Raw genomic sequence first — 22,592 nt, forward strand, 5'->3', positions numbered from 1 at the left:
CGTGGAAGAATTGATGCCTTTGCGTTGTGGTGTGGGATGAAAATACTGAAAGTTCCATGGACTTCCAAAAGAACCAATAGATCTGTTTTGGAAGAAGTGCAGCCAGAGTGCTCCTTGGAGGCCAGGATGGCTAAGCTTTGTCTCTCATATTTTGGACATATTGTCAGGAGAGAACAGTCACTGGAGAAGCATGTCATGCTAGGTAAGATGGAGGGTCAGAGAAAAAGAGGAAGACCCCCAACGAGATGGATTGGCCAGGTGGCAGCATTAATAGACTCAAGTGTGGCAGCTGTAGTGAAGTTGGCCCAGGATCTGACATTGTTTCATTCTGCTGTGCATGGGGTCGCTATGAGTCGGTTCCGACTCGATGGCATCTGACAACAACAACAAAAACAAAGATTTATAGTCTCCAAAACCCTATACAGGATCATTATGAGTCAGAACTGACTTGATGGTGCACAACCACAACCAACCTACATAACCTGCAGTGTTTTTTTTAATAGATGCAGTAAGTAGTAAGAACCTAAGTGTACTGAGTCAGTCAGATACAGGTTTGAATTTGTTTTCTCTCTTCCTTTCCATTTCCTATGACTTCTAAATTATCAAAATAAGATGTTGCTAGAAATCTGTATGGAATAAATAAGCACTCAACTTTAGCTTTTATTATATCAAATGCAAAAAAAAAAGAAAAGTCAACTAATCAATATGCTAATTCCCACTCACTATAAAGAAACTCCACTCAGTGACTTATCTGGATATTGAAGGAGAGGTATGTGTGAGGTTCAATTAGATGATGTAAGATAAGAATATCATCTGTGTTTTTCATCATTAGCATTCTTCTCGAAGACCTTCCAAATTATATTTGAAGTCTCTGCTTTCTTCCAAAGCATTTTGTCATATTCTAAAAACACAATGTAAGTTGAAAGAAGAGTATTTCAAAGTCGGATGCATATATGCAAGAGATCTTCATTAAGGTTTAATAAAAAATATTAGAAATTCTATTTATATTTATTTATATTAAAAATAATTAAGCTTTGTGGGTATTTAACGCAAATGTATACTGATATCCCATATCAGTCAGCCATATGCCACATACAGTACCCAAAATATATTAAAAGCACATTTGAAATTCTAAAATACAGAGCCAAGAAACTCTTTACATTTTTGTCAGCTATTAATACATGAAGATGTGTACAGTTTTAATTAGCTCAGTTAAATAGATTTAAACATTCTAATATATGTTTTACTGAACCATCTCTTACAAAATGAGCTTTAAATCAACTCTTGAAAAATCTGTCTTTAAAATATTCCTGTGAAGAAACCGCTGATAACAAGTTTTGTTGTTGTTAAGGGCTGTCGAGTCGGTTCTAACTCATAGCAACCCTGTATGAGGTTTCCAAAGAGCAGCTGGTGAGCTTGACCTGCCAACCTTGCCGTCTAAACCTACCTTGAAGTCCAGCTCATTAACCTGCAATGCCACACCAGGAGTCTGATCACAAGTATTACTAATGCTCAAAAAATGCCTAAGCTCACTTACATCGAGTAGACGCTGACTCATAGCAACTTTTTATAGGTTTTCTAAGACTGTAAGTCTTTACAGGAACAGATAGCCTCATCTTTCATCCTAGGAGCAGCTGGTGGGTTAAACCCTTGAGGATAGCAGTCTAATGCCTAATCCACAGTGTCACCAGGACTCCTTATTACTAATAATTTTTGTTGTTACTAATTATTGTCCAATTATTTCTGACTCATAGCAACACTGTATAGGGTTTCTGAGGAGTGGCTAGTTGGTTTGGCACATCGACCTTGCAGTTCAAACCAACCTTGTGATCTTGTGCTTATCCTACAGCACCATGAAAGGACAAGTCCTAGTAGAGACAAATTTAGCATGCTGACTCTTACCTATTTAGTAACCAGAACTTTTATTATGTCACAAGTCCAGTTAAAATACCAAAGATTTATAATTAAACTGTAGCCATAAAAGTAAATGCGCTTCTTAGAAATAAATACTGTTCTTAGAAAATAAATATTGAAGAATTTAGTGATAAAGCGGTATATTGTCTCCAACTTAGTCTCAATTAGTTCAGAAAAAAAGAAAATAGAATGATAATGCAAATAATTAGCAAATCTGAAGAAAGGGTGTACAGAAGTTTCTGATACTATTCTTTTAACAGACTTTATGTTTGAGAAAATAATAAAATAAAAATTTATTCTAAAAATATATGGGTTGGAGGGAACAAAGCTCCAAAATGAATTAGCTACTTACTACAGTTTCCAGTATAGTGCACTTAAAGCTAGATTTAATAGAGTGGTAGTGGCGGTAGCTAGTTTATATTGTTTTCTATTTAAAGTGAAATGGTGATTTTAATTTGCTTTTTACCCTTGTAAAGCACAACAAAGTAGCCTGCATTCTTTTATGGACTTCTAAGAATTGTTGCTACTTTGTTTTCTATGAATAAACATTTTTCTAAACTTGCTATGAAAAAGTTATATTCCATGCTTTACTTTTGGAAAACAAGAAAAACAGAAGAAATAGAGGAAAAGGAACTATAAAAATGATAATTTAGTTTTGATAAACAGAGGTGGAAGAAATATAGTCTCTAAAGACTGTAGTACTAAATCATTCAGAACTCATTTGTGGGGATGTGTCATGTTAAATCATAGCAAAATGAACCAATACAGAAAGCATCTTCTAGCCAATCAGATTCATGAATCATGGTTTCATAGGCAGCCTTGGCTATCCATCATCAGCTTCATATTCTTGGAGTTCTACTTTCACCTCCAATTTTTCAGTAGAAAAACCAGAATCAGAAACTGTTTTTAACCCTTAACTCAGATATTCTAGTTAAGCAGGAAGATTGGTTGTAGTGGTGGTTATGTTCTGTGGAGTTGGTTCTGATTCATAACAACACTGTGTAGAGTTTCTGAGGCTATAAATCTTTACCAGAACAAAAAGCTTCATCTTTCTCCCTCAGAACATCTGGTAGTTTCGAATTGCTGACCATGAGATTAGCTCTAGACTTGCAACCACTAGGCTACCAAAGCTCCCTAACAGGAAGATTTGGTATGTTGTTAAGTGCCTTTGAAGTTGGTTCTGACTCATAGCAAACCTGTATTGGGTTTCCGAGGAACACTGCTGAGTTTGAACTACCGACTTTACTGTTCAAGCCGACTTTTTGATCCAGTGTTTATCCTACAGCGCCACACAAGTTTTGTTGCTGTTAAGTGCCATCAAGTGTATTAAGACTCATAGAGACACTGTACAGGGTTTCCTAGGAGCGGCTGATGAGTTAAATGACCACACAAGATTGTTGTTGTTGTTAAGTGCTGTTGAGTGGATTCCAACCCATAGCGACCCTGTATAGGATTTCCAAAGAGCAGCTGCCCCTCCCGCTGAGCAGGGCCTTGTCATGAAATTAAATGTGGAATCCACAGCATTTGCTTGTGGTTTTTCAAGTGAGCTTGAACCACTGACCTTGCAGTTCAAATGACTTTGCAGTCTGACACATTAGCCCACAGTGCCACAACACAAAATTAACTGGTATTAAAGACAATTTAGCATTTAAATTAGATTTTCTGCCAGAACATATCAACCTGAATGGTTTGGCTGGGTATGAAAAGGGTTGAGGATTAGGAATTTTGCACTCTGGATGACAGGAATATGTGAATCTGAATTTCCCCACAGTAAAAACACTGGAGTTTGGGGAAGGTATATAGTGCAAAATCATCCTGATACTCAGGGTATTGGAGTGGTTACAAGTCATTCAGCATCACAGCCTTTCTGTGGGAGAAAGATGAGGCTTTCTGCTTCTATAAAGAAACCCTATGTAGGGTTGCTATGCGTCATAACCAATTCCACAGCACATCACCACAAACTCATAATTTTCCCCTGCCCCACAAACCAATTAGCCCAAAACTGAAATTAAAATCCTGCCAGAGAATGGACAAAGTAGTCAATATAACAATGAAAGTCCGGAAATATAAAGCAACTGTACTTGGTTCTAATCACACGTCTAACATTTACTAGATACCTAATTTTAATCTTCAGTTTCTTTATATGTAAAATAAATCTAATGTGAGCTTCATTAAATTATTTTAGTGATTAAAGAAATGATGTATATAAAAATTGATGAGATGTTTAACTCTTAATAAGTACAAAGTAATTGAAAGCTGTTATTATTATGGTTAGAGTGAGCAAATATATACTTATGGAAATCCCAAGGATCTAACTCAACTTTGAGTATTCCAGTTCCCCAATTTACTTTTATATCACTCTCAGTACTGAAATTAGCACTTGATATAAGAAAATAAACTGAAAGAAAGGTGGTGATAGTTCTTGTTATTAATCACTGCCAAGTTGGTTCAGACTCATAGCAACCCTGCATAAGGTTTCCGATGATTAGCTGGTGGGTTTGAACTTTGTGGTTAGCAGTCCATTGCTTATCCTATGGTGTCACACCAGGTCTTCAGGAAATAAAGGTACAAGAAATAAAAGAAGAAAACTAACAGCGATCTTCAGAAATATTTTTATGGAGGAAAACATCCATATAACAAATTCAGCCTCAATGTGCTATTTTTCATCCTCAAATGTAGCCTTATCTCTACACCAAGGCAGCTTAATGTCTTGATGGCTATCTCTGATGAGAGAAGCATACTTCCTGGTTTAACTCTTGGTTAATCACTGGATAATCATGTAACCTTGGGAATAAATCCATCAGCTTGAATTTTGGGGAGGACCAAATGAGTTAAATGCAGAAGGTGCTAACAGAGCATGTATCTGGCATATCGGTATGAGTCGGAACCGTCTGCATGGCTCTTCACAACAACAACAAACTCAATAAAGAGAAGGTCATTCAATAATGCAATGTCTCTAGTCATTCTGAAAAATTTCCATAATTACTAACTTGCTGAAAAAAAGAAACAAACAACTTAGAGACACACACTATGTTTTCATTTAATATAGTATTTGTTGTTTTAAGTGCCATTAAGTCAGTTCTGACTCATAATGACCCTGTGTAGGGTTACCGAATAGAGGCCAAAGGATTCAAACAGCAGACCTTGTGGTTAGCAGTCCAGTACTTATCTTCCTGTGCTACATCAGAACTCCAATACAGTACTTAGAGACATGAAAGTGTTGTACCTTGTAAACTGCCAAGTGCAAGGCTGTAAATCCATTTCTTGTCAGCCGAGATGGGCGGAGCCCTTTTAACATAAGGGTTCGAATATGCGATTTAGTACCTTAAAGAGGGGAGAAAAAAAAAAAAAAACTGATTAAAACTATCTGTGGGTGGATCTGGTGATTAAAAATCTCTGACTTACTTAATGGTATATGTCATTCTACTGTATGAAAATGTCAAACCGCTGTTCATTAGGCCATTTGCAAAATGTTCTATTAATTGACAGCCTTACTTAAAAGTGAACATTTCTACTTCACTTGGGAAACTATTATCATGCTGTATATTTTGATGTGCTTGTCTTATATTTTTATTTCTTGTTCTCATCATCGGATGATTTTAAAAACATGAATTCATTCATCTTAATAAATTATTGGTGATAATGCTTATATTTTTAAAAATTCTGGTTGTAGGGTATTCCTCAGATCATCATTAGCCGTTAAATACCATTTAGTTGGTGCAATTCATAGCAACCCTGTGTAGGGTTTCTGAAGAGTGACTGATAAGTCTGAATGCCTACCAAAGCTCTGGTAGCAGTTCTGATGAGGCTTGCTGCTCTCTTAAAGATTTACAGCCTCGGAAGTCCTATATGGGGTTGCTATGTGTCTATACTGACTCCAAGGCCCATAGCCACCACCACCTTGCAGTTCAAAAAAACTTGTGGGCCAGTGCTTATCCTATAGCACCACACTAGGACTCCTCATTAACATTGTTGCTGTTGTTACGTGCCATTGAGACCCCATAACGACTCTATATCGGGTTTCCAAGGAGCAGCTGGTAAGCTTGAACCACCGACCTTAAGTTCAAACCAACTTTGCAGTCCAATGCACCGCACCAGGACTCCAAATCATTACAGGAGCAGAAAGCCTCATCTTTTTCCTACAGAACAGCTGGTAGTTTCAAACTACTGACCTTGAGGTTAGCAGGCCAACTTGTAAGCACTACACTACCAGAACTCCTTTTCATTAACATTAGTGCTTCTCATATTTAGATCAGAAAAATACTGAGGATATGATCAAATTCGGAAGGCATGGTAGGAGGATGATCAGTCTGGTAAAGGTAACTTAGTTTGTTTGAGATGAATGGTTATGGAATATAGTTAAAGTTGATACTTATACATCAGTGGTCTATGTAAAAACTGTCTTCAATGAATACTAGGTTGGAGGGACATAACTCGTGTCAACAATTCAGTATATTTACTGAGTGTCTACTATGTGTGAGGTATGACTCTTGGTGCTTGGGTTACACTAATGAACAGAACAGAACAAACGATGGAGAAATTAAACACTTCAGCTCAGTCTTCACATCAAGATTTTATCTTTGGCATTCATCACTTTCCACATATTCTTACTGCATATTGCAAAGCAACTGCTTGATGATATTTTAGGCAATGCTTTAAATGTTTCTGAATTTAACCTAATTCCTAAATGATATGCCCAATACTGAAGATGCTTTTTGACTTCCAAGCAAACTAAGTGATTTGGGTCAGAGAAGGAACACAACAAAATTTAAATAGAGATTCAAAGCCAGATCAATTGGAATGGATGCCTGAAAGTGATTGCTTTATCTGAAGGTTATCAGGCCTGAAGGGGGCAAAGCAAAAAGGAAAATTGAATATGAAAAGAATTCTCATGTAGACTATGAAACTGCTTGAATCGCTGACCATATACATATAAAACCAGTTTGAAAAGTAGCAAGTTTCAAATGCTCACCTCCACAAATGCAACATAAATGAAGTAGAGACAGCCCATTTTCTGTGCGGTAATTTAAATTGACTTTACTGAAGGCTTCATCAGAGCTGAAAAAAAGATTTTACAGACGATCACAAATTTAATCTTTTAGTGTATTGTCTTTCATTTGAAAAATTATAGGATGGAATCCTAATACTATAAATTCAGAAATAATTTTTTTCCAGTATTCTTTTGTATCTAGAGGAAGTACTCATATGTTAAATATACCTCTATGTTGTTTTTGGTGCTGTCGAGTCAGTTCTGACTCATAGTGACCCAGTAGAGGGTTTTACAGGCTATAAATCATTATGGGAGCAGAAAACTTCCTATTTTCCTCTAGGACTGGCTGGTGAATTTGACCTTGTTGTTAGCAGTCCAGTGCTTATCCTGTAGTGCTACTAGCACTCCAATACCACTATAAAATTGAGAATTATAATACTAACAATTTGAAAGAACGAGTGTAAACTGAAGACTGTCATTCACAGTTCTGTGTTTTTATGTATAATTCCAACTTCTTAAAGCACCTTCAAGATTTAGAAAGTATTGTTGAGTTGGTTCTGACTCATAGTAAATGGGAAGCAGAGAAATTTGAAAGTAAGTTTATTTCTCCCCCCCTCACCCTCACACACACACAAATGTTCACATCATCTCTATGGAGAAATTCAGGAAAGTTTCTCCAAAGGCGGAGGGGGGTGTGGTGTACCATCTGATCAGACAGGAAAAAGGAGTTAATCCCAATGTATTACAAATTCTACCTGAAGCAAAGTTTCCTTGTACTATGACTGGGTCAGGACCAAACTGTGGTAGGGTACTGAGATATAGTCCCAGGTGATGAGGGGTGTTAGTGATTCTATTAATACAATCCTTGCCTTAGTCTGAACAAAGACCGTTACCCCAGGAGGGCTCTAGACAGTCATAGGTAGCCTTTGAAAAGAAATGCAAAGCTAAAATTGCAACCTCTTGAGGTCACTAACACTCCCAAGACAATTTTCAGTAGAAACGAAATTGTGTCCTTGGCCTCCCAGGTCAATTTGAAGCTGCCTTCTACCTGTTTAAATCCCTAGCAATTTTAGCTAGATAGCATAGTCTTTGGTGAGTGAGCCTTACATGTCATTTGTAAAGTACTTACACTTGAAAGGTATTATAAATTCAGAACATTATCAGCAAGGCACCCAGTTAAGAATATCAAAAGCAACTGGAATTTTAAAATAGAAAAAGAAAGGTACTGTTCTCCATAGAACTGATAAATGAGAAAACCTCTTAATCTAGGGAGGTTGAAAGACCTCAGCGAAATACTTTAAGCAGCAATGGCAAGTCCAGTGGTTTGTTCACACAGACTTTAAAAAATTTCTGGACTTTTCTAGCATCCTAGTCTTCTTGTTTTCCATGTTTAATTTCCCAGCAACAAAGTCTACATGCAAGCTTACTTGTGTTGAGAAATATCTTAATTTGTTCTGGAATACAAAACATAAACTTACAATAAACTCCAATGAGCCATTTTTATAAATGTTGATAATATAAGATATCAGGGAGGCTAAGATTTCATGATAGAAGTTAAGGATTTAACTCACTTGTATCTGCACATTGGCATTGATGCAGTGCAATGAATGTTGCAAACAAAATTATTTCTGATGAAAATAAAGTGAAATCTGTGGCAGCTGGAACTCAATAAGATTGTCTTATTTTTCCGGGTATTACAAAATCTCTATCTTTAACAGGGTACAGTTTCATCACTTTATTTTTTTATAACTTTTTATTGTGATTAAGATGAATGTTTACAAAGTAAATTTCATTAGCATTTTGTTTCATACCATTGATTAGTACCCACAACGTAACAGAACTTGTTCCACTTTCAATTCATTGTGTTTCCCATTTTCGTTAGTTGGTTTATTTTACTGTTCCTTCCTTTCTGAACCTTGTCCCTGGGCAAATTCTGTCCTTTTGATCTAGTATCATTGATTGCTATAAGGAGTGCTATTTACCTGGTGTTCTTGTTTACATTATAAATCCGTCTATTGTTTAGCTGAATGTGGAACCTCAGGTGTGAGTTCATTTTCAGGCTTGAAGTGTAACTAAGGGCCATAGATTCAGGAGTTCATCCTGTCTGTATCAGAAAAATAAATATGGACTTTTTTATAATTTGGTTTTGGTCCATATTTTTCTCCTACTCTATCCAGAACCTTCTATTGGGATCCCTTGCAGATCAGTTGTGATAGCTGGATACCATTAGTTCTTTTGGTCTCTGGGTCATGGAGGCTGAAGCTCATGTGATCCATTAGTTCTTAGGACTAATTGTTTCCTTAACTTTTTTTAATTTTCTTCACTTTTCTTTGTTTGGGGCAGGGAAAGACCAATACTTGTCTCTTAGAGGACCACTTAGCTATAAGACCCCAGTCAAGACTCACAAAGTTGGATGTAGAGCACTGTCTTTGTGGATTCTGCTGTGCCAATTGACTGTTATGTCCCTTGAGACTGTTTACCTCTGGTGCCTTTAACACTTGATTCCACCCAGTGTCTTCCTTTGTCTTAATCATTTTGTGTTGACCTCCCTGGTAGTCTATGCCTTCCCTTTCACCCAAGTTAACATATGTCTACCCTCTTGTTAGTAATTCACACTTGTTTCCTCTCTCACCTCTGGCAACAAAGTAAATTTGTTTTTGTGTGATAACCTTTTATGAACTTTTATAATAGTGGTGTCCTACACTACTTGGATTTTTTGTGATTGACTTATTTCTCTTAGTGTAATGTGCTCCAAGTTCACCCGTATTATGAAGTATTTTGCAGATTCATTGCTATTTTTTAACATTGTGTGATCCATGCAATAAGCACTGGACTTTGAATCCCAAGATTGGCAATTGGAGCCCAACAGCCGCTATGTGAGAGAAAGAATAAGCTTTCTACACTCTAGAAGATTTAAAGCATCAGAAATCCTTTACATGGTCCCTATGAAATGGAACCAATTCCATGGCACTTAGTAACAGCAAAATATTCCGTTCTGTGTATGTACTATAGTTTGTCTATCCATTTATCCATTTACGGGCACTTAGGTTGTTTCTTTTGGCAGTCCATGGCACTTTCAATATTCTCCTCCAACACCATAACTCAGAAGCATCAATTCTTCTATGGACTTCCTTATTCACTGTCCAGCTTTCACATGCATATGAGGTTATTGAAAATACCATGGCTTTGGTCAGGCACACACCTTAGTCCTCAAGCTAACATCTTTGCTCTTCAACACTTTAAAAAGGTCTTGTGCAGCAGATTTACCCAATGCAATACATCATTTGATTTCTTGACTGCTGCTTCCGTGAGTGTTGATAGTTGATCCAAGAAGAATGAAGTCCTTGACAACTTCAGTCGTTTTTCTGCTGATAAGAATGTTGTAATGGTGAGAATTTTGTTTTGTTGACATTGAGATGTAATCCATACCGAAGGCTGTGTTCTTTGATGTTCATCACTAAATGTTTTAAGTCCTCTTCACTTTCAGCAAGCAAGGTTCTATCATTTGTATATCTCAGGTTGTTAATGAGTATTCCTACAATCCTGATGCAACGTTTTCTTCAGATAGCCCAGCTTCTTGGATTATTTATTTGGATTATTTATACTCAACATGCAGGTTGAATAAGTACAGTGAAAGAATACAGCCTTGTGGCACAACTTTTTAAATTTTAAACCATTCAGTGCTCCCATGTTCTGTTTGAACAACTGCTTCTTGGTCCAGGTACAGATTCCTCATGAGCACAATTAAGTGTTCCAGAATACTCGTACTTCACAATGTTGGCCATAGCTTGTCATGATCCACACAATCAAAAGCCTTTGCGTAGTCAATAAAGTACAGGTAAACATCTTTCTGATATTCTCTGCTTTCAGCCAAGATCCATCAGACATCAGCAATGATATCCCTCATTCCACAGCTTCTTCTGAATCCGGCTTGAACCTCTGGAAGTTCTCTGTCAATGTATGAATGTAGCCATTTCTGTATTATATTGAAAGTACCATGGGCTGCCAAAAGAACCAATAGATCCATTTTTGAAGAAATGCAGCCAGAGTGCTCGTTGGAGGCCAAGATGGCCAAACTTTATCTCTCATACTTCGGATATATTGTCAGGAGGGACCAGTCACTGGAGAAGGATATCATGTTTGGTAAGGTGGAGGGTCAAAAAAAAAAGAGGAAGACACCCCAACAAGATGGATTGGCCAAGTAGCAGCATTGATGGACTCAAGCGTGGCAACAGTAGTGAGGTAGGCCCAGGATGGGGCAGTATTTCATTCTACTGTGTATAAGGTGGCTATGAATCGGTACCGACTCGATGGCACCTAACAACAACAACAAGGTTGTTTCCGTCTCTTTGTTATTATAAATAGTACTTTGATGATCTTTCGTGTGTATTTATCTATTCTTGTCTTGGCTCATATTTCTGTAGGATATATATGAGTAGTGGGATTTCTGAATCATTTGGTAGTTCTATTTCTAGATGGTATTTCTATTTCCAACTTTTAAAGGAAGAACTGTACTTTTAAGTTTTTATTGTGAATTGATTGATAGTTTACATGGCAGAACATCAGTTTTGCACTCATCATTTCATTGCAATGATTACAATCCCTTCCATGCATCATCGTTCAACAGTATTTGCTTCTATTCGCTCTGTTTTTGTTTGTACACAAAACCACTCAGGAATATATAATAATTTAAACAACCAAAGGGTACATTCTGCAAGCTTGCCTCCTGGCCACCAGCACACAGTCCATCTCTTTCCATAAGTCTAGAGGCCTCAGCTTCTATCTCTGTCCATGTCCTCATCTCTGCCTTCATCTCTTGTGTCGCTGCTTCTCTGGATAGGGTCCCACATTCTACTTGTACTCTTCTCCCTTGATGGTAATAGGGTCCTCTGTTTCTGGATTGTAAGATTAACTACTTCCTCATTTTTGTTACAAAACTTCTACCTTTACAGTTGTGACAGTTACAATTAGTCATAATTACAGTTACTCACTATTGAATCATAAGAATCTTATCCCCATCTCATTTTACCATACCTTTCTAGACAAGATGAAAACTATTCAGTAGGGACTCTGTCTTCCCCCGCACACTCTTACATTAAACTACCATTTGAAAACTTGTAAGCCAGTCACTTTGTGCCTTTATCACTTCCTCATTTTAGGTAGCCAAAGTCTGAGTTGGCTACCTACCCTGTATACAGAGGGCATAGGACTAATACTTGATGTGACGACTCCTTCCCTTTCAATTGGTATTCTGAGCTATCACATCCATAGTATAGATCAAGTTCATCAAATTGTAGCAATTTACACTTGTTTCCTTTAGCAAAATTTTTTTTTATCTTCCTCTTTTCAAGTTATGATCATAAAACCATAAAAGATAGGTCAAATGGACACTATCTGCAAGTTTGGGCATTCTTATGTGTCTCCCTCACTTCATATCAGCTTGATGCTTCACTCTCAGCTCTAGCCCTCCATGGCTATGTCTTTGCCCATGAGGTCAGGTATCCCCAGGTCTCACCATAGTTTGGACCATCAGCCCTTCTTCTTCTCTCTCTCATCTCCAGGTCAATGGGAGTCAACATTACTTCATTGAAGCAAAGATGAAACAAGGAATTTAATGCAACAGGTATTATGTACATCAACCCTGTGCAGAGCTCTCTTGGGGAGGAAGAGATGAAATATTCATAGTCCAAAAACATAGTTCAAGGAGCCCTGGTGGTATAGTTGGTTACATCTTAATCTGCTAACCACAAGGTCTGCAGTTTGAATCCACCAGCTACTCTGAGGGAGAAAAATAAGGTTTTATGCTACAGTAAAGATTTTTTTTTATTATAAACTGAGTGATAGTTTACATGGGAGAATGTTGGCTTTATACCATCATTTCATTGCAATGATTACAGTCTCCTCCGCGCATCATCATTCTACATTTGTTTCCATTCCCTCTGTTTTTCTTTTTTTTTTTATGGGGTGGTGGGTAGGGATATGTACACATACCCACTCAGGAACATATATAAACAACCAAAAGGCACATTCTTCAAGCCTAACTTCTGGCTGCCAGCACTCAGTCCCTCCCTTTCCTTGCGCCTAGAGTCCTCAGCTGCTATCTCTGTCTATGTCCCCATCTCTGCCTCCATCTCTGGTGTCACTGCTTCTCTGGATGGGGTTCCACGTTCTGCTTGTGCTCTTCTCCCTTGATGGTCCTAAGGTCTCTGTTTCTGGACTGTAAGATTAACTACTTCCCTATTTTTGTTACAAAAGTTCTACCTTTACAGTTGTGACAGTTGCAATTAGCCATGATAACAATTACTCACTATTGAATCATAAGAATCTTATCCCCATCTCATTTTACCAGACCTTTCTAGACAAGATGTAAACTATTCAGTGGGGACTCTATCTTCCTTTGCATACTTTTACACTAAACTACCTCTTTAAAACTTGTAAGCCAGTCATTTCATGCCTTTATCACTCCATTTTAGGTAGCCAGTGTCTAAGTTGCCTGTCCCTATCTACCCTGCATACAGAAGAGATAGGATTGACATTTGATGTGAAGACTCCTTCCTGCTCTGTTGGTATTTTAAGCTATTACATCCATAACTATAGGTCAAGTTCATCAAATTGTAGCAATTTACACTCATTTCCTTTATCAAAAAAAAATTTTTTTTAATCTTCCTGTATCAAGCCATGGAGGCTAGGTCAAATGAATACTATCTGCAAATTTGGGTGTTCTTGTGCATGTCCCCTCACTTCATATCATCTGGCTGCTTCACTCTCCGCTCTAGCCCTCCCTGGCTATGTCCTTGTCCATAGAAGCAAGAGTCTCTAGATCTCACCACACTTTGGACCAACCAGCTCATTCTCTTCTCTCTATCATCTCCAGGTCAACGGGAGTCTATAGAATGTGGTTGAACTCAGCCAATTTCTTCATTGCTGCCTTTCCTCTTCTTCCATTCACCAGTATATCAATGTGGTCACCTGTAAGCTTACATGCATGCTCGTGTGTTTCCTTTGACTTTCAGTCTTGGTGGGGAGGACCACGCTTTTTGTCTTGCCATTTTTAAATCACTCCTTTTAATGAAGATATTTGAATTTTTCTTCTCTAACAAATTTCCACCTCACTCAGGTTCCAGCTTTCATAGCTTTTAATGTACTACTGTTTTAAACACTTACCCAAAATGATCATAATTGTAAATGCTATAGTAATTTTTAGGTCTGTGCTTTGACCTCACAGAACAACATGGCTTTTCAGAATTTGTGACTTTTGTCTGAACCAGGCTTGACAACCCCCAAAATCAATTGTACTACAGTATCTTATAATAAATTGAATTAAGATCAAATGACTAAGACTAAGTGAATCCATTTGCAGAGGTTTTCTTTGTGGTGTGACTTCAAAAAATAAAGTTATTCTGAAGAGCTGAATTATGCTTTTAAAGTCAATTAGATTGGATTTTTCTCTTAACATTTGTAGGAAATCAGTATCTATAAGTAAAAAGGGAAAGACAATTGACAGGCAACCAAGGATGCTGGTGGACAGTGATTCAGAAAATCAGCTGCTTTGACTTAACTTCTATCAACCTTCTATTATTCAAGCAGTAAAACACACAAATAGCAAACAATTTACTGGGGCTAGGAAGGGAAGGCATAAATAAAATGTAAAGGACTAATTAGACTGTATCCTAAGAGAAAGACAAGGACCCCTGTTGTCACAATAGTTAAACACTTGACTGCTAGCCAAAAGATTGATGGTTTGAACCCACCCAGCAGTTCAGTAGAAGGAAGATCTGGTGATCTATTTCATTAAGATTATTGCCTAAAAATCTCTATTGGGTAGTTCTATTTTTGTCATATAGGGTCACTATGAATGAAATCACCCAACAACAAAGAGAAAAACAAAGTGGAAAACAGTTTCATTTGAGCTAATGTTAATGAGCCTAATGACAAACCATAAAAGAAAAAGAGAAAAAAAAAAAAAAAAACAAAAAAAAAAAAAAAAAAAAAAAAAAAAAACCCGCTTTGGAACTGTTTTGTAGAAATGAATTGCCTCAGAATCTAGTCAGTTCATTATGTACCTTCAACATTACATAATGGGGTCCTGGTGTAGTGCTATAAGTTTGGCAGTTCAAAAACAAGATTGCCAGTTCAAATCCACCAGCCACTCTAGCAAACCCTATATGGGATTGTTATAAGTCAGAACTGGCTCAATGGCATTTAACAGCAACACCTACAAAACACTTACTATGTACCCTACCTCTGTTCTTTTCCTTTCAGGTTGTTTTTTAAAAGTCTCTATGGTACAAACAACCCACTAAAGGTAGGTAGATTCCTGCAGATTGACTACAGCATTCATCAAAGACTCTTTGCCCATCATCTGTTAGTTTGTTGTACAAGGGTAACGTATGTGTTTCTGAGATGCTAGAAACTACCACAAGTATTTTAAATACCATCAGGGTCATCCATGGTAGGCAGGTTTTAGCAGAGCATCCAGACTAAGACAGACTAGGAAAAAGAGGCGGACCACTTCTGAATGACTAGCCACTGAAAACCTTAGGAATAACAGTGGAACATTGTCAGTTATGGTGCCAGAGATCTCAGGTTGGAAGTCACTCAAAATATGATTGGGGAAGAGCTGTCTCCTCAAAGTAGAGTAGACCTTAGTGACATAGATGGAGTAAAAGTTTTCATGACCTTCATTGCTAATGTGGCACAACTGAAAATAAGAAGAAAGAGCTACAAACATCCATTAAAAATTGAAACATAGAATGTATGAAGTGCAAATCTGGGAAAGTTGGGTAGAAGCTGTCAGAAATGAAATGAAATGCATAAAGTTCAATGTCATAGGCTGAAATGGATTGGTACTGGTCATTTAAAATCAGCTAATCATATGGTTTACTATAATGGAAACAAAAAAACTGAAGAGGAATATAGTTGCATTCATGTCAAAAAGAATAATTCAAGATCTAGCTTGAAGTGCAATCCTCTCTGTGAAAGGATAATATCCACATGTCTACAAGAAAAAACATGTAATACCATTATTATTCAAGTTTACACACCAGCAACTAAAGCAAGTGACGATGAAATTAAAGAATTCTATGAATTTCTTCAGTGTGAAATTGATAGAAAATCAAATCAAGATGCATTGATAATTACTGATGATTGCAATGTAGAAGCTGGAAACAAAGAGGAAGAATCTGAAGTTGGAAAGTGTGGCCTTAGTGATAGAAACTATACTGGAATTGCATGATAGAATTCTTCAAAACCAATGACTTTTCATTAAAAATACCTTTCTTTCAACAGCATAAATGGTGATTATATATGGGGATGGTGTAGTAGTGTGACACTGTAGGATGAACACTTGAAAGCTAACCACAAGTTCAGAGGTTCAAACCCACTAGCTACTCCTTGGAAATCCTATACAGTGTCATAGTGAGTGAGAACTGACTTGATGACACTTAACAACAACAGGATATATGTGGATCACCAAATGGAATACACAGGAATCAAATTTCTCCATCTGTGGTAAGACGTTAGAGAAACTCAACATCATCAGTTGAAACAATCCATAGGTCAGACTGCGGAGTGTACAATCAATTGATCATATGCAAGTTCATGCTGAAGCTGAATAAAATGAAAAGCCAAAGTATGACCTTGAACATATGCCACCAGAATTTAGAGACCATCCCAAGAACAGATTTGATACATTAGACTAATGAGTGAAGACCAAAAGAGTTGTGAGATGACATCAAGAACATCATATGAGAAGAAAACAAAAGGTCATTGAAAGGACAGAAAAGAAAGAAAAGACCAAGGTAGATGTCAGAAGAGACTGAAATTGGATCTTGAGTGTACAAAAGCTAAAGCAACTGGAAGAAATGATGAAGTAAAAAACTAAACAGAAAATATCAGGGAAGCTGGAAAAGACAAAGTTACATATTATAAAGAGATACATATGTAAAGACCTGGAATTAGAAACTCAAAACTGAAGTTTATGCTCAGCATTTCTCAAGCTAAAAGAACTGAAGACAAAATTCAAGCTTCAGGTTGTAATATTGAAAGATTCTATAGTGCTGTATGATGAGCACTGGACTGCTAACCATAGGGTCTGCAATTCAAACCCACCAGTCATTCCTTGGAAACATGGTTTAATATGAATCAGAACCAAGTCAATGACACTTTACAACAAATGGGCAAAATAATGAATGATACAGAAACTCCAAAAGAATATGGCAGGCATACACAAAATCACTGTACTAAAATTCAATTATTTCAAGAGTAAAAAACGTAAACACTGATAAACAGTAAATATACTTATTTTGTTAAAAGAAGAATAGCAAATTAATGTCTGTTGTTTAAATAAATGAAACGGAAAGCATACATTATATTAGTGATCTTCATTCAGCCATTATTTAGTTCACTGAAGTTTAAAGTACACATTACCATTTATAAGTAATTCCATAAAGAGTCCTAAAAAGATAAAATAAAATAAACTGAACTGCTGTTTGGCACTTTGTTATCCCTAAAATTCTGCATTTCTTGAACTCATGCAACTTCTAGTAATGTCAACAAAATAGATCAATAGGAGAATAGATTTTCACGTTATTTGACAGTCAATTGTGAGTTTTTAATAAAACCATTTTTATTTTAGCTCTAACAACTAGAAAGTAATTCTTTTTTTAATGAGAGTTACTTGGGGATTGTATTTCTAACCTATTTCTCATTTCCTATTAAGTTCTAGTCAAATGCTCCTGTTTTGATACTTGCAATTAAAATATTCCAGATTTTAAAGCAATCATTCCTAAGAGAAAAAATTCATTTTCTCTTCCTTTGCCTTTCCAAAGTAACTGTGTATATCAAATTCACTGCCAAATGAGAATCACTTATGTATTCTAATATCCTAAACTCAATTTAGCTTTTTAATTTTCCCTTACATTTTTCATCACTTGCCGTAGTATACTATAGCTTAACATATCCTAATGAGTTCATAGTGTTTGCTGGGCATGGAAGAAGTTCCTAATTAAAATGAAGTCACTTTTATGAATATATTTCTAATAGTAAAATCTGTCCTTAATTATTAAAAATGATAGTTCTCTACCCAAAGTTTACTTTCTTTCTTGTAGTATAATGAACTCTTTTCTTAGCATTTACCTTTTACCCAGAAAACTATGTAGTTTGTGATCTAATTAAACTTCTTTCCCATGACCTCATCCTTTCGAGAACATCTGACATGACCACAGTGGGAACTCACAATCATGTAGCATTTGTACAGTTGGCCAAAAAGTGACACATTGCTGTAAAAAATACTCAGAAAGGTAGACAAATTATTTTAATTAATACTCTGCTCGATATAAAGAAAAGCTAAGAAGATAAAAAGAAATGCATTTGCTTATAGACAGTCTAGTTTCCATAACTGATTACTTAGATTTCAAATGACTAGTGGTAACTTCCTGTAAAATTCTTTTTGTTACCAATTTGCACCTTGCTTTCTGTTGGATGCCAAATGTAGAAGTACAATAAACTCTAATGGGTAATATTTATATATGTGGATAATATTAAGAAGTCTAACACTTCATTAATGGCAACTAAGAATCTGACTCACTTCTATATGCACATTTAACAGTTTTATCTTCAGTGGAATGAGTGACATAAACAGAATTATTTCTGATGAAATTACCACTATTTTAAATGTTGAAAATGAGCCTAGTTGTAAATGGTGTAGTTATTTTATGTTCTGTACATTTGTTTTTCAGGTGGAATATATTCAAGGTCTTACTTTGGCTCTCATGGACTTGTTTTCATTTTCTTCAGCTTCAGCCTGAATTTGCATATGAACAATTGATGGTCAGTTCCACAGTCTGCCCCAGCAGACTGATTATATGGAGCTTTTCCACTGTCTCTTTCCAAGATGCAATGAATTTGATTTTTGTGTATTCCATCTGATGAGTTCCATGTGGATAGCCATATTTTAAAGATTAAAGTTAAAGAAAAGATTGAAGTTGTCAAGATTTCGTTTTGCTTAGATCAACCAACCATCAACAGTCATGGAAGCCCAGTCAAGAACTCAACCTACATTGCTTTAGGCAAATCTGCTGCACAAAACCTTTTTAGAATGTTGGAAAGCAAAGATTATTTTGAGGGCTAAGGTGCTCATGACCTAAGCCATGGTATTTTCAATAACCTTATATGCATGCAAAAGTTGGATAGTAAATAAGGAAGATCATAGAAGAATTGGTGCATTTGAGTTATTGTGTTGTAGAAGAATATTGAAAGTACCATGGACTTCCAAAACAACAAACATCTGTCTTGGAAGAAGTACAGGTAGAGTGGTACTTTGCAAGCCATGATGGCCAGACTTCATCTTTCATACTTAAGATATATTGTCAGAAGAGACCATTCCCTGGAATAGGATATCATGTTTGGTAAGGTGGAAGGTTAGAGAAAAAGAGGAAGATCCCCAGTGAGATGGATTGGAAAAGTGGCAGCATCAATAGGCTCAAGCATAGCAATAATTGTGAGGTTGGCCCAGGACCAAGCAGTGTTTCATTCTGTTATGCATAGGATCACTATGAGTCAGTACTGACTTGATGGTGCCTAACAACAACACATTAGTTTTACACAATAGCACAACTTTTTCAAATTTCTAGCCATGTTCTTTTTTAGAGTGGGTTTCTTTTCTTTAGAATGAGCACAAATTTGAGTCTCTTCTAACATTTTGGTGAGGTAGATGGCTTCCAAATTTCTTGGCAAAGGCGAGTGAACATGTCCAGCACTGCATCAGTTTCATTGAAATATTTCAACTGATAATCCATCATTTCCTAGAGCCTTGTTTTGTTGGGGTTTTTTGCCAATGTCTTTAGTACAGATTGGACTTCTTTCTTTAATACCATTGGTTCTTGATCATATGCTACCTCGTGAAATGGTTGCACCTTGACCGATTTTTGGTAGAAGGACTCTGTGTATTTCTTTCATTTTATTTTGATGCTTCCTACTTCATTTAATATTTCCCCTATAGAATCTTTCAATGCTGCAAAAATAAAGAAGAATCTGGGAATATACCGAGTACCAACTGAACTGTTTCAATAAACTGATTCAGAGCTGGAGGTGCTCACTCATCTATGCCAAGAAACTTGGAAGATAGCTACCTGACCAACCTATTGGAAGAGATCCATATTTGTGCCCATGCAAAGAAAGACACCCCAATGGAATATAGACACAATTTTACTCTCATTTCTTACACTTAGGTGCACTTAGAATTTTATTTAAAAACCAGAGATGGTTGATTATACAGTATTCAGGTGATGTTTCAGTCACCTCACTAGAACACAGATCATGTGAGAAGTGCTCATCAATAACCTGCTCTCAGAAGCCAACTGAGCCTGAGGACTGACCAATCACTGTTGCCTGGAAGGTTGTCCAGATTTTTATTTGAGTCATGATGAAAGTAATACTAGATAAATTTCAGAGACCCACCCTATTATGAATGACAGCTTTGGTCTCCCTTCTCAAGACCTCTGCCCCCAATATCAAAAAGGCTACTTCACTTGTTGTTATTTGTGCTGAAAGGAATCTAAAACTTAACAGCAGCATTTTAAATTCACATCCTGAAGACTTCCTTTGGTTCAAAGTTGAGGGCTAGGTTTCTAAGGAGCTGCCCACAGATGCACCCATTGAACAGAAGATATTAGTGTGTCCTGTGCTCCTGTTAGGAAGTGGAGTGAAAAAAATACCTGGTTTCCAGTGTTTATTTGGTAAACCTGAATTGAATTCCCCTTTCTTGTTATTATTTTCACAACTTTGAATTTTTTTCTATCACTTTCTTCTAATAAGGGTTTTTAAAGATTAAAAAAATAAAATTGAAGTGTTTCTTCAGTTCTTTCAGCTTGAGAAATGCTGAATGTGTTCTTCCTTTTTGGTTTTCTACTTAATGATCAATTTCACAGTTGGACCCTGGCCTTCTTGGCTGATGGTATTGAACTTCTCCATGCTCTCTTCCCATAGATAAAATAAATGTAATTGCTGTCTGTGTATTCCACCCAGTGGAGTCCATGTGTAATCACTCTTTATGTTGTTAAAAGAGGTTTTTGCAATAAGTCAGTAGTCTTGCAAAATTCTATCATGTGATCTCCAGAATCATTTGTATCATCAAGGCCATATTGTACAACTACCAATACTTCCTCTTGTGTTGAATGTTCACATTCCAGTCACCAGTAATTACCAATGCATCTTGATTACATGTTGGACAAATTTTAGGCCAAAGAAGTTGCAAGAATTCTTCAATTTCATCCTCAATGGTTTTAGTGGTTGGTATGCAAATTTGATTAATAGTGGTCCTAACTGGTCTACCTTGTAGGTGTATGGTTATTATCCTATCTACACAGCATTGTACTTCAATACAGAACCTGAGATACTCTTTTTGAGGGTTAAAGTAACGTCACTGCTCTTTAATTTGTCCTTCTCAGCATAGTAATTCTTGTGATTTTTCCATCTCAGAACAGCCAGTAACTGTCCATTTCAGCTCCCAAATGCCTAGGATATTGATCTTTATGCATTATGCTTCATATTCTACAAATTCCAATATTCTTAGATTGATATTTTGTGCATTTTATGATCCAGTTTCTCCATTTGTCTGTCAGTTTGTCAAGTATATTGACTTGCATGTTACTGTGATTCTGGAAGCTATGTCAACAGTATTTTAAATACCAGCAGGGTCACCCATGGCTGATAGGCTTCAGATGAGCTTTCAGTTGAAGACAGACTAGGAATAATGAGAAATGGACTAATTCTGGATATTTAGTCACCAAAAACTTTATGAATAGAAGAGCACTGTCAGCATCAAAATATTGAATTTTGAAACATGACGAAGAGCACCAGAATATTGTCAGATATATTGTTGTAAAATAAGCCCCTGAGCTTGGAAGGCACTCAAAATTTTACTGGTGAAGAACTTCCTTCACAAAGCAGAGTTGACCATTAGACTAAAGTGTAGCAATGATTGTGAGGTTGGCCCAGGATTGGGCAGCATTTTGTTCTGTTGTGCATAAGGTCTCTATGAGTCAGTATTGACTTGACAGCACCTAACAACAATGTTTCAATTATTGATGGTTGTTTCTAGCTGTTTCTTTCATTTTGAGTTGTGCACTATTAGCAAACGAAGGTCCCCAAAGCTTTGTTCCATCTTTGCCATTAATGACAACACAACTTTGAGGAGGATACTCTTCTCCAGTCATATTTTGAGTCCCTTCTAATCATCTGAGGAACTCATCTTATGATAGGACATGAGACAATGTCCTACTGCTTTTCATAAGGTTTTCATTGACTAACCATTCAGAAGTGATCCACCTCTTCTTCCTATTCTGTCTTAGTCAGGAAGCACTGACAAAACTTGTCTATTATGAGTTACCTTGCAGGTATTTGTAACACAATAGCTGCCAGCATCATAATAGCCCCCAAGCCACTACAGTACTACAAACTGGCAGACAAAATACTTGGGAGTGAGAAATATGATGGCTGATATCAGATAAATCTTGGCTGAAAAAAGAATACCAAACAGATGTTTAATTGTGTTCATTAACTATGCAAAATTATTCTAATGTATAGATCATAACAAATTTTTATAAACATTTGAAGAATGAGAGTTTCGGAACAGTAATTTGCATACATGCAGAACTTGTACAAAGACAAAAGGCATTTGGTCAAACAG

General features: G+C 36.6%; 1 protein-coding gene across 1 annotated transcript in view; it reads right to left on the reverse strand.

Moving 5' to 3' along the window:
- The window catches only part of TNNI3K (TNNI3 interacting kinase), a 588,833-nt gene that overhangs the window by 540,158 nt on the left and 26,083 nt on the right, over positions 1–22,592 (reverse strand). The window contains exons 3-4 of the mRNA XM_006831035.1: positions 6,887–6,972; positions 5,141–5,238 (exon numbers count right to left, since the gene is read on the reverse strand). Of these exons, the coding sequence (XP_006831098.1) occupies positions 5,141–5,238; positions 6,887–6,972 (184 nt within the window). The remainder of the gene's footprint in view (positions 1–5,140; positions 5,239–6,886; positions 6,973–22,592) is intronic.

Source organism: Chrysochloris asiatica, unplaced genomic scaffold (genome assembly GCF_000296735.1).
Source record: "Chrysochloris asiatica unplaced genomic scaffold, ChrAsi1.0 scaffold00002, whole genome shotgun sequence".
Lineage (NCBI taxonomy): Eukaryota > Metazoa > Chordata > Mammalia > Afrosoricida > Chrysochloridae > Chrysochloris > Chrysochloris asiatica.